Source organism: Notolabrus celidotus, chromosome 12, assembly GCF_009762535.1.
Source record: "Notolabrus celidotus isolate fNotCel1 chromosome 12, fNotCel1.pri, whole genome shotgun sequence".
Taxonomy (NCBI): domain Eukaryota; kingdom Metazoa; phylum Chordata; class Actinopteri; order Labriformes; family Labridae; genus Notolabrus; species Notolabrus celidotus.
Window position 1 is genome coordinate 32,020,740 of NC_048283.1, and position 16,250 is coordinate 32,036,989.

General features: G+C 38.7%; 1 protein-coding gene across 1 annotated transcript in view; it reads left to right on the forward strand.

Moving 5' to 3' along the window:
- The window catches only part of ube3d (ubiquitin protein ligase E3D), a 37,558-nt gene that overhangs the window by 8,134 nt on the left and 13,174 nt on the right, over positions 1–16,250 (forward strand). Inside the window, exons 5-10 of the mRNA XM_034698680.1 lie at positions 685–904; positions 1,417–1,489; positions 1,576–1,654; positions 3,364–3,472; positions 5,555–5,721; positions 9,901–10,039. Of these exons, the coding sequence (XP_034554571.1) occupies positions 685–904; positions 1,417–1,489; positions 1,576–1,654; positions 3,364–3,472; positions 5,555–5,721; positions 9,901–10,039 (787 nt within the window). The remainder of the gene's footprint in view (positions 1–684; positions 905–1,416; positions 1,490–1,575; positions 1,655–3,363; positions 3,473–5,554; positions 5,722–9,900; positions 10,040–16,250) is intronic.

Here is a 16,250-nt window from a genome sequence, read left to right on the forward strand (position 1 = left end):
CCCAAGATGTGTCTCTATTTATGTATTTTGGCTCTCATCAGCTGCAATCAGGATCTGCAAGAAACATAGCTTTAAAAAATGCATTTTCCCCTCATGATTTCCAAATGCTTATGATAGGTTTGCAAGCACATTATCTGGTAACCTCCTAATCAGATGCCCCCATGCCAGCTCCCACTGTCTGTCATATCCACTAGCAGAACACCCCAATTTAACAACCCAGCCCATACAGTATCGCCACGTTCAACGGACCCAGGCTCCATGCATGCAAGCTACACCGATACTACCTACTCTACCACCTGACCCCTAGCAGCTTCCACCACCTAATATACCAGTGTTGTGTTTCACGCTTGTGCCAGATCCCACACATGCTTAAGCTCTATGTAAATATACTATGTGGAGCTCAATTATAAGAATACATTTAAACAATATTTTGATTGCCAATAAATAATGAACAGCTAACACAAGATGAGGAAACCTGTCTCACTCTTTTCAAAAATGACATCATTTGCAAAAGCATGAAATATAATCATTATTACTCATTATGAATGCTGACCTCAGTCTTGAGTTTTGGGTATTCTGATCTCTTGCAGCCTTAAAGAAACATTGTACTCATTAAGAAAGACATCACAAATCTTACTGAACAACAATAGAAAGAAAACCTTCCTTCCTCTCTCTCTTCTTCAGAGCGTTCAAGCGAGTTCTTCCTCTGCCTAATGGCAACTGGAACGCCATCGTAGACGACTGGTGCTGCCATCCAGATCCATTCACCAAGAAGCTGCTGCCCCGAGCGGAGGATTGTTTACTGGGTGATACTTTCCTCCTCGTGGCCAGAGACAGTGGCTGTGAGCTGACTCTCAGTGAGGAAGTGAGTCCTGTTGGCTCAGGGGACATTCAGGATCCAAAGGTGAGAGATGTGTAAAGAAAGTTTGGAAAGTTTTGATGAGCAAGTAAGTCTGAATGGAGGAAGGATTATTATGGTTGAATCATCTGAAACAATGTGGGCCTCTGCATTGAGGGGGGAAGCTCTTCTCTCAAAATGCTAAATGCCAGACTTTTTAAGTCAAAGGCAAAAGTTGGATTCAATCACATCACACAGTACACACACCCACACACACATACGACTCAGACAGCTGAATCAGTAAAGTCAAACTCCAGCACACTGCAGATGAGGATTGATCTTCATACTCTTCTATTACTCATTATCTGCACGAGAGGCACTCTCTGCTTGACTGAAAGTGAGAGAAATGAAAAGAACAAGTGATAATCTGCCTGCTGTGTATCTCTCTCTCTCTTTCTGTCCTTGTCTTCTGTCTTCAGTCCTGGTTATAGTGGCTATTGATTGCACTTTTAAACAGCTACATTAAAGCAGGTACACGCTGTGAAGGATATTCTCTTTTCTACCTTTGTTACATGCAGAAACCCTGCCGTCGCCTGGCACTCGTTTCCTGCAAGAGCTGCTCATCAGTGCTGGGAGAGGCTGTCGCCCCAGGTATACAGAACTCTTCAGTTCTTTTCAGAATTCATCAGGATTTTTAGTGCCGTATTTAAACACTCTTTTTCTTTTCTACCTTACAGGGACCTTGAAACTGTACATCACACAGGTGGTGGTGGAGCCCGCTGTCGGAGACAGGGAGCCAGAAGCTTCACTGAACAGGCAGGTTTAAATTCAAGCTGCTAGTGCTGATTTGTAAACTGCCGCTGGTGAAGCACATTCTTTGTTATAATCATGAAGTGTCTGTTACTAACGAGGAACAACGGAGGGAAACAAAGTTACACATACTTTATTTTTGTTGAGTACACAGTCTAAAATTGAGTTCATTTGTACCTACCAATAAATGACACATCACTGATTGGATTTTTCTGACTCTTTAGGGCAGGGGCGTCAAACTCATGTCAGTTCAGGGGCCACATACAGCCCAAGTTGATCTGAAGTGGGCCGGACCAGTAAAATCATAACATAATGACCTATAAGTAACAACAACTCTTAATGTTTCCCTTTGTTTTAGTGCAAAAAAGTAGAAGTAAATTCTGAAAATGTTCACATTTAATGAACTATCTTTCTACAAAAACAGCTGTTGTATTTATTGCCATGATGAGTTATGACAAATATTTTACTCTTAAAGCCCTGAAACCTGCTGCGAACACACCAAACACACAGGTTACCCATTCACCTGACAGAGTGTAATGTTTACTGCAAAAGAACAGAGAGATTACAATAATGAAGAAGGTAAAGATGACTATTATGGACCCCCCGCAGCACAATGATTTTATGCAAACCCCAGAGGACAAATTTGAAATAGTATTTACTGTTATTGAAAAATGGCAGTTAATGTCTTCTCTGTAGTTTTTTCACTTTGCAAAGTCATTCCGGGGGCCGGATTGGATCCTCTGGTGGGCCGGTTTTGGCCCGCGGGCCGCATGTTTGACACCCCTGCTTTAGGGGATGACTCATATCAGTGTTGTGTTCTGGCTTTTTTCAAAAAATAATTACAGGGAAAAAACTGTAGGCCCGAATTAAACCTTTTAATAACCACATCTCCCACAGAGCAGAGTGGAATAATTAAAAGTTAAGCAAACACATCCTGATTATGTATCACACTTAGAACTTTGACCAAATAACTTTTGACTTATTGGACTTTGAATCTACCCATTGTATATGAAAATCAGCAGTAGGCCTTCACTTGAACATAAAGAGAAATCATTTTTCATAGTTTATTTTTGAACATCTTTCCAAAAGTGATAAAAACCCAAGCAGCAACCTCCGGCCTCTAGAATTGAAGCAAATGCGGAAATGTTAAAAACTGCAGTTCATCGAGTGTCCACTTGAGGCTGGCTGGAAGTACCGGAAACCACATACACACCAATTCAAAAAAGAAGATCTTTACAGCAGAAGTAAACATGTTTACAGTCTGATTAAAAAAAACAGTGTAGTCTGGATAGCTCATTTCTCGATCGGCACACACTGTACAGGGGTGAATGTTTTCATAACGCAGTAATTTCAAAGATATTAAGATTATGAGTTTTCCACCATGAGAGGCACAGCTGACTTGATTGAGAGGCGGGAACACTGTAGCTGTTGGAGAGGAGGCTCAAAGCCCGCCTCTCTACGTCACAATCGCTCCACAGCAGTTATGTTGAGTTCAACATTTCTAATATGGCTCCCGCCAACGATTGGCTTAAAAACAAGGCTTCAAAAACAGATGTGTGACGTCACGGATACTACGTCCATTATTTATACACACTATGTCAAAACCTCCATTCTGTTTCACTGTGAGAATGACCGAAAATGTTATGTGACTGAAATCTGCTATGATTTCTAAAGACTGAATTTGTAAATGGCTGAACGATGTCTCTCTTTGATAGATCCCTCTACTTGGAGAAGACTGTAGCAGCCAGGATATTTGGTCTGTCCAAGACAATGAGCACCTTCCACTTCTCTGTCCAGACTCCTGATGGTAAAGCCTTCTTATTGGTAAGAACATGCGAACACAATCAGAGAAGCACACGAGTTTTAAGTAAAAATAGAATACTTCTGTGTTATGAGAGGCTCATCAGCTGTAATTTTGGGGTTGTTGAGTGTACTGCCAGGATTTCAGCTTGAAATCAGCCACAAGTGGATTATATCAAGTGGCTCTTTAAAAAAAAAAAAACAGTCACTGTAATAAAAATAAATGCAATCTTCTAGTAATGTCAGTGACAGAATTACTGGCATTTTTTTGCAAGTGATGAACTAGAGGTAGATAAGGAACAGTGTGAGCATGAGTATTTGACTAAAGTGTGTTTATATTCAGTTATTAATGTAGTTTTAATTGCGTCTGGCAGGTGATATTTTTGCATGCCTCATCATTTGCATACCATAAACCATCCCGGCTTAGTGTTCCAGTTCTCCACAAATTGTGTTCTTGGCAGAATTGAAATTATATGACATTAAAACTCCTCACTGAGAACGGAAAGCACTTATAATAAAATTAATCTTGTGTGAAATTGGACCAAAAACAGACAATTTCTTACACTAACACTGGATCCTTACAGTCTTCCCTCTTCTCGGTCCTTGTGAATGAAAAAAAAATTATTGTTTTGATTTTAGAATAAGCCTATTTTTTCCCTTTCAAACGCTAAATCCTCTTTCTCTGACCTCATGAAATACAAGTACAAAGAATCAACTGGTAACTTATCGAAACTATAGACTACGATCTACCCCAGGAGATCAGGTCTGCTGAGTCAGTGATCTCTTTTAAATTCCTTCTTTAAACATACTTTTATCACAGAGCCATTTCTGATTTTGCCAGAACTTCATTGTTTTTTTTTTACTTGAGTTTAGAAAATGTGTTCAAAATGATTTTATTCCTTTAAAGGTATTATAAAGGAATTTTATGTCTTTTAAGATATTTTTTATTTTTGGATTTTGCCTTGTGTGATTTTATGAACTGTTTGTTTTGTTTTGCTACCAATGCTGAGCACCTTTTAACCTAGTTTTTGAAATGTGCTCTATAGTACATTTATTATTATTATTAATATTAATATTATAATTATTATTATTATTATTATTATTATTATTATAATTGTTATTATTATTATTATTATTATTATTAGTAGTAGTAGTAGTAGTATTAATGATATATATTTTTTATCATTATTATTTTTATATCATCATTATTATAATATAAATATTATTATTATTGTTATTATTATTATTATTATTATTATTATTATTATTATTGTTATTATTATTATTATTAGTAGTAGTAGTAGTAGTAGTTTTATTGATATATTTTATTTATCATTATTATTTTTATATCATTATTATTATAATATAAATATTATTATTATTGTTATTATTATTATTATTATTACTATTGTTTTTATTAGTTTTTATCGTTATTATTTTTATATCGTAATCATTATTAACATGTAATTATTATCATTATTATAAACTATAATAATTTATTATATCACCATTATTAAAATTATTCTTATTACTGAAATTATTACTATTATTCTTCTTAATTTTATTTTTATTTTTTAATATATCACCATTATTATTATTATTATTATTATTATTATTATTATTATTATTATTATTATTATTATTATTAATATTATTATCATCATCATCATTATCTATTTATAGTTATTCAAATGAAAAACAATTAGTTATTGCATTAAATAATAAAATAACCAATTAAATCATTGTATTTCCTTCTCTAGAAATCCTCTCCAGACAAATGTAATGTGTGTTAATCTTTGAATTAAATGCTTATATAAATATAGAGCATAGAAAATAACTTGTAGTAACACCTGCTTTGTCTTTGTAGCACAACACAATTTTGGAAAAGAAAATAAATTATGCATAAAAGTAATGAAACAATAATAAGTTAGTTTATTGGCTGACTCTGATCATTAAAATCACTGCATTGTCCTCTTCTTAGTCCCTGTTGTATTCCTGAAGAATGAGTGGATGCACTAAGTTCATGTGTTGGAGTTGTATTCCCTCCCCCGCATGTAATCTGCCACGTTTCAAGTAGCCTGTCTGCTTCTCCTCCTCCTCCTGCAGCTCTGGCTCCTGAACGGTGACTCCATCACAGCATCAGTCGCAGAGAGGTGTGTCGGGGGTGAGAACTCTATCAGCTCCCCGGCTCTTCACAGTCCATCACCCAGAGCTGCCAGAGCCCTGAAACTCCTCTACACTGCCTGCTCTGACACAGGCCCCGAGCAGAGAGAGTAAGCATGGACACTTATTGCATCTTCCAATCTTCCAACACTCAACCCCCCCTCCTCCACTAGTGTTACCCTTTCATCTCTCTGATGCACCCTCTCAATTACCACTTGTCTCAGCTCGCCACAAAAGAAAAAGAAGACTTTGCCTGTGAAGAGATTTGAAGCCTAAGTGTAATATTTTGCGGTAAAAGTCCCCGCTTGAATGTTTCTGTCTGTTGTTTTGTCCTGTTTATCTTCTCAGTGTATTCAGTTGCATAAGCCACGCTCATGTTTGTTGCTTATACAGGGGATGATGTCCTGACTGGAGCGGGACTCTGTGCACCTTGCTGTGATGTGTTAGAGAGGTGTAGGTGGATGTGCTGCATGTGGCTCTCCACATTCGGTACAGCAGCACCCCACTGGAGAAGCTTTCCACCCTCATTATTTTCATCTGAATCAGCACTCAGGATTTCTCCCTCCTCCCTCCTCTTCCTCCTCCTCCTCCTCCTCCTCCTCCTCCTCCTCCTCCTCTTCTTCCCTACAGCCGTGGAGAGTGAAGGCAGAACAGTGACGTTTAGTTATTTCTACCATTCTGACAAGCAGCTGACTGACAGGGGAGGGGTAATTAGAGGCAAAACTCACATAAAAGGAGAAAGGCTTGTCAACTCAGTAAAAGCAGTAAGGGTGTATAGAAATGACACGATTAACCATAGTAGCTGAGTGATGCACAGGAAGCTGTTTCACCATAGGTGCATGCTGGGTACTTAGAGAGAATTCATCCTGGTGAAACAAGCCATGACAGCAACTTTTGACTGGTGCACTGCTGTTTTTGAGTAAGAACTCACACATCTGAATTTCAGCTTTCACTGTTGGTACAAACTTTTTCATCCTATAAAGCTCCTTTTAACTCTGGGAGGAAAGAAGTTGTTGTAGTGCGAACATTTACAGGGTTGATGTATCAGTTTTATAAATATTTAGATATGAGTCAGGCAGTTTCACATTTCACATGGAGGCATAACATATATAAATGTTTCTATTCCTGTTTTTTTTTTTTTTTTATTTCAATATCTAGATTCTGATAAAATCTGATACTGAATACCCTCCAGAAGGGAAATAACATTGAGCATAGTGCTAGCTCAGGCAGGCAGGCCATGAAGTCAAACTCTGTCCACAGTACATCAGCTGATTACATCTACACGTTCAATTGGCAAATAGCAAAAAGTGCACTCTTGCCTACTCTTGCTTCTTCCCCTGCTAACCCTTTGCAACCCACCTCCACCCAGCACCTCCCTCTGAGCTGTATCTGATTTCACCACTTTCCTATGTACTGTCACTGATGCCCTCTCTGTTCATTACCGCCTGGGGTCTTTGCTGCTGCTCTGCCTGCCTTGGATTTTTTAATGTATGAATATGAAAGAGAGGGAAGGTGAGGGCAGGGAGCTCCCAGAACAGAGCCATACCACTAAATACATCATGTATTTAGTATGATTGGTGTAACTGTTATATGATCTAGCTCAGTGCACTGACAGCTCACTGTGTCCTTCAAAGACCACATTTCTGTCGTTTTTTCACATAAGTGCTTTAATGCCTTTGAATCAGTTTTTTTTAATTATTTCAACCTAAAATGAAAGAATACAGCCTTTAAATGTGTTGTGGAGAGAGACACTTTTTTTGCTTTGACTTGAATTACAATCAATCAATCAAGCTTCTTTGTTATAGCACCTTTCATACAAATCAAATGCAACTCAGAGTAGTTTTCATTGATTGAAAACAAGAAAAAAGGAGAAGTAAAATACTGGCAAAGGATTCTATTCAGTTTTGAAGTAGAGACTAATGGACACCAACAACAATAAAATGTATGTAATCAAAAACAGTTAAAGCATCAATAATAAAAACAAACAGTTAGAAATAAATAAAGCAATGTTAAAATCTATATGAAACATTAAAGAAATAAATTGTGTTACTATATAAAAGCCAGACTAAATAGATCTAAAAAAAGTCTCAAATAAGCTGTTAGATTTCTTCACATACTTAATATGAAAGCAGTAAATGCATCATGTAGTGTAAAAATGCTTTGAGTGGTCAGATGACTAGAAAAGTGTTATATAAGTACAGTCCATTTACAGTAAATAAACACCTTTATAGGTACTTATATAACCATTTTTTAACATGAGTGATAAAGCTTCCCAAAAAGGAGTAGTGAGCAAAATATTAACCAATGAAAAAAAACATGTCAAACTGTTTATCTGTCATGCTGTTACTATTAGATCTCCATTACATCTGCGAGTCCTCTCTTCTCCAATTTCTAGTCACTAATCAGGTTACACAGATGCTTTTATGGATTCAAGCTAATATGGACCCGAACCGCTCTGACCTACACAATGTTAAAACGAAAAAGCTGTGAACTCAAAATGTTAAGGTAACTGTCTGCACTAGATTTTTGAGTTTTGAGGCTAACTAGAAATCTTACATTTGAGCCAACTGATTAGTTTTTGTTAACTTATCATTCATATGTAGTGTAACTTCAAGTTTTGAGTTCTACATACTAAGAAGTGAAAGTTGTGTTATTATTGTTAGTTCAGAAAATGTTCCTTTGTTACTGCATGTTACTGCACCGTTTTCACACCAGTAAGGTAGCTAGCTAATGTTCAAGGAGGGTAACTATTGGTAATGACCATGCCTTATTAAACTAACTAAACAAATTAAAGTGACATTAACCGGTAATCAACTCACCATCAACTGACCAACTGTAAAGCTAGAGTTTCAATACAATAAACCAAACACTCACCTTTAGGGTGATCAAATCCACACAGGACAGGAGAGATGGAGCCACATGTGGGGAATTGAAAGTGTGGAAGACCCCTGTAGATTTGAGTTGGAGACCCCGTTCTTTGCCTGAAGAAGACTCAAATAATTGAGCCGAGCCTCAAACCCATAATATCAAGTTTTGCCAACCTAACTTATGAAATGAGACCAACTTTACACAACACACTTCATACAGGTAGTTGAGATAACTGCTTTGATGTAGTTTGAAACAAAATGGACCAATTTTTGTTTACTTAACCAAAAACACATTTTCAGGCCAACAATTTTAAGTTTTCATTTTTAAAGTGCATATTTAGTTTAACCCTTCAGTGTTACCTCCAGCTTCTTGTCAGTTATGAGACCTTCTGAAAATCTCAGCTTTAAAAATGTGAAATTCAACATTTTGATTCTCACCTACTCTGACATTTCTCTGAAGTCTTGCGAAGCTTAAACGCTGGTGTTACTCACACTTCCATTTCCCCCAACATAATTTACCATTCATCCTTCATCACTCATCTCTGACATTTTTAAATTAACTGTTATGCCTGGGGAGCTGAATTCCCTGGATGATGACCCTCTTATTCAGGATACAGTCGGTTACAGTCGAGTGCAGCCAGGGGTTGCAGTATGTGTTGTTAAAAGTGCCAATAATTGGCTGGAGAATCAGTGAGCCAGCGCCTAAGTGGATTAGGCTTGTCACTAATGGCAGTCACTTGATTATGAGTTGAACCAAAGTCGTATGCACCATCACATCCCAGTACAATGGGGATAATCTTCATAGATATGCAAATGTAGTCTAGTGGGGATTGAACGGGGGACTCCTTTTCCATAAAATCCACTCTGACTTGAGGGTAAACAAACCTTAATATAGATGACACAAACTACATTTACAGCACTTGATTGATTGTGTGCAGTGGTTTGGTTAACTATGTTGACATCGTAACTTAATTCAATTGGCTGTGTTATTTTCCATGCATGTAAAAATATGAATTGGGATGTCTTATAAAGTCCAAAACTTAGAGGAGACTTTTCCTCACAGATACTGCACAGATGGCTAAATGTCACCCTAACAAACTAGATCAGCACCAGACACTGACAGAGCATCAATCTTTCCTCTCTCAATAACTCTTCCTTTACTCCTCTCCTTTAGTCCCTTTCTTTTTGGGACTCTCACACAGTGAGACAATGATGTGTGTTGCTCCCATGGTCACACACTCACTATCAGTTTAATAAGCACGCCCGGTTATGCGGTGAAGTTCACATTTTAAAGTCTCTTTGCTTAAAATGTCAGTAGGATGCTTAAACATTGAGTTTCAAGCTGCTATTTTAAGCTTGTTGGTTGTATAATGCTGCTGCAGTCACTGTAAATCACTCCTGCTTCACTCTGTGTGTTTTCAGCATCGTAACTAGCTGGGAGGTCAATGCCGTAGGACATTCTGTGGTGCTGCCGCTGTCTGTATGTGAGGAGCTGCAGCAAGTGATAGATGACAGCAACTCTACACTTCCTGCCTCGATGCGTCGCATGAGGTCTTATAAGGTAAGAGTCGTGTACTGTAATGCGCAACAGATGATGAGTAAGGCATGTCGATCCTTGGTGCAGAAAGTCTAAAAAGCACCATTAGCAGTGGAGCAGGGACTGTTCCAGCTGACAGCAATCACTTCTGTCACTTACTCTTACTTACAGCACCTTGTTTTGCTATGATTCAGTAGTGCTTGACAGTGGTTTTACCCTGCCTTAATTAATTCCATGATTCAGAGCTTTCTGTTAACAGCTTTGCTTTAGGGATTATGAGGGTCAAATTTTGTCAGCCTTATTCCGGCTTCTAAACACCTGTTAAAGTGCAAAATATGTCTATTTAGCCCGAGTTGCCAGGGGAAACCCTTTGACTGGAAAATAGGCGGTGTTCTCTTTGCTGACAACTCCATTCTCCTCGCTGTTTTAAACATAGTTACAGGGCAATTAGCACCATTATTCTCCACTTCCTGCCCAGAAAGTCAGGAAGTGACTACTTCTACTTAACAAGTTTTCTACCTGCTGCAAAAATAAGAGAGCCGGAATAAATTACGGGAAGGAGGCCTTTGAAAGGTAAATCTGCAGTTGCACTAATGTGAAGCTTCTTTTGTTGGTGTGTTCACTTAAAGTTTTAGAGTCTTTCTTAATTTGAAGGAACTGGAGTTTTGTCATTGAAGAAGTAATACTTTCTTGCAATGAAAAAATAGCACATCCAAATGTATTTTTATGAAAGGTTGACATTAGAAACATATTCAGTACTCAGTGTCAGCTGCTACAGGTAGATAAATTATCCTTTGTTCTGAAAGTGAGAGAAAAGAAGTGAAGGAAAAGTGGTCTGACTTTTTATAGACATCTTCACTACATGATGTTATTGTTTTATAGTCATCACATGTTAGCTAAACCTCCTTTTTTGTAGGGAAAGAAATTACTATATCACTATATCTACTTGTTATGGTGTTTATCATTTCTTAAACCACAAAAGTGAAGACATTGATTTAACTACACTACTCACAATAAGTTAGGGATATTGTTATTTACATGAGTGCTTTTCCTATTTGGTCTGAATTTTAATGAAATAAGTAAAAGTTCCCTTTGATATTACTAATAATGAATGAGAAGAAACACCATTTTCGTTATTTTAATATTTATTACCCCAAAAATTTAGACAATAACAAGGATAGCCCCAAATAACAAAAATTGACAATGTCAGTAGCGGATGTTTCCACCATTTGCCGCAATGACAGCTTGACAGCGACGTCTCATGCTCCTCAATAGCCTCATGATGTTGTTCTGAGGCAATGCGTTCCACTATTCCACAAGTGCTACACGCAGTTCTGCCAGGTCATGTGGGGGTGGGGTACGATCATCCAGTCTCTGCTTCAGCTGGTCCCAGACGTGCTCTATGGGGTTCAGGTCAGGGGACATTGCTGGCCATACCATATGAGGCACTCCAACTTCCTGAAGTCAAGCTGTGACAATTCTGGCACGATGTGGTAGAGCATTATCATCCATGAACAGAAAGTTGGGGGTGTGCTGGCAGAATTGGGGGATGATGATGTGTTCTATGATGTCTCTGAGGTAAGAACGTGCAGTGACTGAGCCATCTACAATAACCAAATCTGTTTTGCACTGACTGGTGATGCCTGCCCAGACTGTTGCACCTCCTCCACCAAAGCGAACCCTGGGGACCATGTTGACCTCGGCGTATCGCTCACCTCGCCTTCTCCAGCAACGCTGACGACCATCATTTCTGTGCAAGGTGACCCGACACTCATCAGTGAACAGGACGGTAGACCACTGCTGCATTGTCCAGGTCACATGGTCTTGTGCCCACTGCAAACGTTCACGGCGGTGTCTTGGTGTCAGTGGAGTCACCTGCAACGGTCGTCTGGCATTCAAGCCAATGCGGTGAAGTCGGTTGCGAATGGTTTGTCTGGAAACCCTAGTACCCCTCACATCTCGTAAACGGGCCTGCAGCTGTGTGGCAGTTGCATAACGATGTCTGAGTGCATAGGTCCTTAGGTACTGGTCATCGTTGCGGTCTGTCACTCGTGGGGCTCCACTCCTGGGTCTGTCACGAACTCTGCCAGTAGTTCTGTGTCTTGATGCAAGTCTGCTGATGACACTTTGAGACACACCAAGTTCACGAGCAACATCTGACTGCCTGCCACCGACCCGAAGGCACGCTATGGCCAGGTGGCGCTGCTCGTCCGTTAAGTGACGTCGTGTGTTCATGGCTGTTTGAATGATGAGCTTGGAATGACTTACTGACAATACCCACAGAATGTTGAAATTGATGCCACATTGAAAAGGGTTGTCTTTTGGTATTTTTTGGTATTGGACCCAATATGTATGGCACACTGTACACAGTGAGACCATTACGTGGAAAACACAAAATGAGGTGTGTCTATCACCCCAATACAATTGCCTCCCTATCCCAAAAATCTCTGATGTGAAACAGACTGTACATCAATGTTTGTTATATTCTTCTTTGAATTTTGGACATTTCCACAACAAAAGCAGAGCAAGTTTTCAGGGATCACATTGTATTTTCCAAGGGTCAGTACGTCTTGTCCTATTGGTTCTTTTTTCTTCTAATGTTTAAAAGCATAACAAGAGTTTTCTCTCTTTGTGCAGCAGCGACTAGTTCTGATGTTTCCTCCTGGCACATCTCTGGTCTCTATTTTTGAGCATGTTGTTCCACCAAAAGTACAAAACAGTAACATTTTGGCCCTTCTTCGAGGATTTTGACTCAAATATTAGTCAACTCTAAGGTTAAAGACTAAGTCTCAGGCATTTTCAACTTTGTTATGCAGCTTCATCTGCTTTATTTACTAAATTAGATAAACATCATTTAATTTGCTAACTATAGCTGACATTTCTGCTTGGAAAATTGGCCACTGTCAACTAAAAGCAAGTTAGAAAAACAAGTACAGGTTTCCAGTAGTAAAGTCACCTTCCTTATCATTTCAAAAAGCTCCTTTAAACATGCCACTGTGCTGCTTAGCATGTTACTCAAGGCTCTATCTCAATAGATTGGGATATTAGACCAAACTGATCCAGTTAGCAGCAGAGGGCTAGCTAACACCACATTGCTGTTTTTACTTATTTATTAAAAAAATATATTTCATTTCATTTTGCACAATTAAAACAATACATACAAAATACAAAAATGAAAAATATATTTACAGTGCAGGAAAAGACAGAAAACTCAGAGCTTATTTGAAGCCTCCTTAATAATGTTTCAATATCACAAAGTAAACAACACCAAATTGACATAAAAAAAAGGATAAATGATAAGATGAATACAAAGATGTGTGCAGCTAATAATTAACGGTGTAAAAACTGTTATAACAACAACTAAACCAAAAATGTGAATATGAGCTTTATGAATATATGAGTGTGTGACTGAGCAACATTTTTTACAGCTTATTTTTTTTCAAAGTTATATATTTTTCAAAGTTATATATTTTTTAAAGTTATATTTTTGGGACTTTTTGCCTGTATTAGATAGGACAGCTGAAGAGAGACAGAAAGCGTGTGGAGTAGAGAGTGGGGGAAGACATGCAGGAAATGGTCGCGGCCAGGAGTTGAACCGGCGACCTCTGCAAAGAGGACTATAGCCGATGTATGCGGAGCGCTTGGACCGCTAGGCCACCAGCGGTCTCTTTTAATGCTATATTGACACAACAACACAATTTGGGGCAGCAGTAGCTCAGTCCATAGGGACATGGGTTGGGACCTGGAGGGTTGCCGGTTCAAATTCCAGTATGAACAAAGTTTGGCATGTTGACTGGTGGCTGGAGAGGTGCTGGTTCATTTGCCTTTGAGCAAGGCACCGATCACCCAACTGCTTGGGGGGCGCTGGTTGATGGCAGCCTCCACATCTCTCCATTTGTGCATGATAGTATGTATATATCAAACTATGTGTGTCTAACATGAACATGAAAAAAGAACACGAGTGAAAAAATGGAATTTCCTTCAGAGGGATTAATAAAGTAGGTTTACCTTTATAGCAATAATATTACTAATTGTATATTGAAAATAGATGTGATTAGGCTAGACCCTAAATGCAAATATAACCCTGCAAGATACGTATAACCACATAACAGCAGTTAAATGTTTTATCTTATGAAACAGTTTTTTATATTCTGGTATTTGTGGTTCTGAAATGGTATAAATAATTGGAAAGATTGAGAAAGAATGGACCTGTGAATTTGATTTAAAGTAAGTCTTGAAGTGCTCAGGGATCTTCCCTTCACTTGGTATCTTACACACTAAATACACATATTTCAGAAATATTGATGTTACATATAAAGAATCTGGAGCTTCTGAATGAAAGGAGCCAAAGAAACAAAGATGAGGCGTGTGACTCTGCTCGGGTTTCCATTCCTAACAGTATTTAATGGAGAGTTGTAGAAAAATAACTTGTTCAAACTATATTACAGTATGAAAGATATAGATAATTTAGACTGTAATAAAGAGTAAAGAGGGAATTGGTTGTAACAAGATGACTAACCCTTCTTATTATATCAAGAGATTTATTAGTTTTAATAGCTAACCTAATCAATTTGTTCTTTCTAACTCAAGTTCTCATCAACAAACAATCCCAGATGATAAAACTCAATTTGTTATGATATCTTTTTTAATCTGAACTATTTTACATAGGCAGTTAAACCAACATTATCATCCCCCATCAACAAATGTCCCTTCACTATAGGCTCCTTTATTATTAGAATGGTCCTATAGCTAACACCTAAATATGCTTACTAAGGCTTCTGTCTTTAGTCCTCACACCTTAGAGTGCTGACTACGGTTTCACTCTCACACTACCCTGAGGATGAAATGAAGAACTGTTTCTCTTGTTTCTGTCACACATTGTGGCCCGGGGATGAGCAGTATTGTTGTCTTGGCAGACTGTCGACCATGATGGGTGGGTTGAGACGAGACAGGAGTCTTGGCTGAAATGGAGAAGGCTTCATATAGGCTGACCCAGACGTAGGACATAGTATCTGTCTGGTGGTGGAAGTGGTTACAGCACTATAGATCATGTGATAAATTCACACAGCTGAACACTTCCTGATAGAAGGGGCTCGTGCTATAGGCGGCAGAGAACAGTAAGGTAATGTGATCACAGGGCCATCTTGAGTAACCAGAGATGATCTGAAAGAGTCAGAGAGTCCCGGTTCAAAAGAGTGAGGCAAAAAAAGACTCTGGCTTTTGGATGGCAGCGTATGAGTAAAATAAAGATGTGAGAGCGGCAGAGTGAGAGAGAGTGTTTTTGTTTAACCATGGATTTCCTCCTGAAGACTGAAAAGCAATCATCATTAACATTTCAGTTTATTCAATTTGATTCGACATATTTTTAACCCAAAACTCTAAGGGCCCGATCTACTAAAGGTTTGCGTGTATAAAAACACGTGCAAACTTGATAGCGCGCGCAAAGCTGACGTACTAACCGGGAGCACCGAGGATTGCGTCTTTCAAATGAGCAAAATAGCACTCGCAAATCATTTAGCGTGTTTGCCTTCATGAATATGCAGAACACATGTAGATCATCAGAACGCGCGAAATACTGGGAGGAGGAGATGCAAATGTAATCAGTTAGCACACGCAATGTGATCTATCAAACCTGAAACAGATAGCGCGCGCTGTTTTTGCGTCTATATTTAGCACGTTTGAATGGCAGGTGCAAACTGGCACAGCGTTACGCACACATGGCTGCGGTCACTGTAAAGCTCATCATAACATCGCTTTACAACATGCCCGCAAAAGCTGGGCTTACAAGCATTACTACATGTTTTAGTCAATCAAACCAACCGAACAAAATAATAATAATAATAAAACAACACAAATTCAAAGCAGTTCAGCACCACGGATAGCGACCGCATCATTCTGACACCCACTTTAACTTTTTCAACTAATGAGAGCACAGTAGGTCACTGTATCAACAGATATACAGTTTAGTAAAATTGGCACAGCGGCCCACATGTTCACATACAAACAAGAAATCAATATGAAGTACTCGGCCTACTCACCACTGTTTGGACGAGCCTTAAGCTCCGCGGACTTGTCCACGATGCACTGTATGTCCATTTTCTTTGATCTGTCATTCTCAATAGATAACATGACATGTCCACTCAGTCTATTCTGTCCCATCGTGCTCATCAAGGGGTTTTTAGTTAGTTTTAACTTGGAGAATGAGCGCTCACTGAGCTGCGCCAGGCAGCTCTGC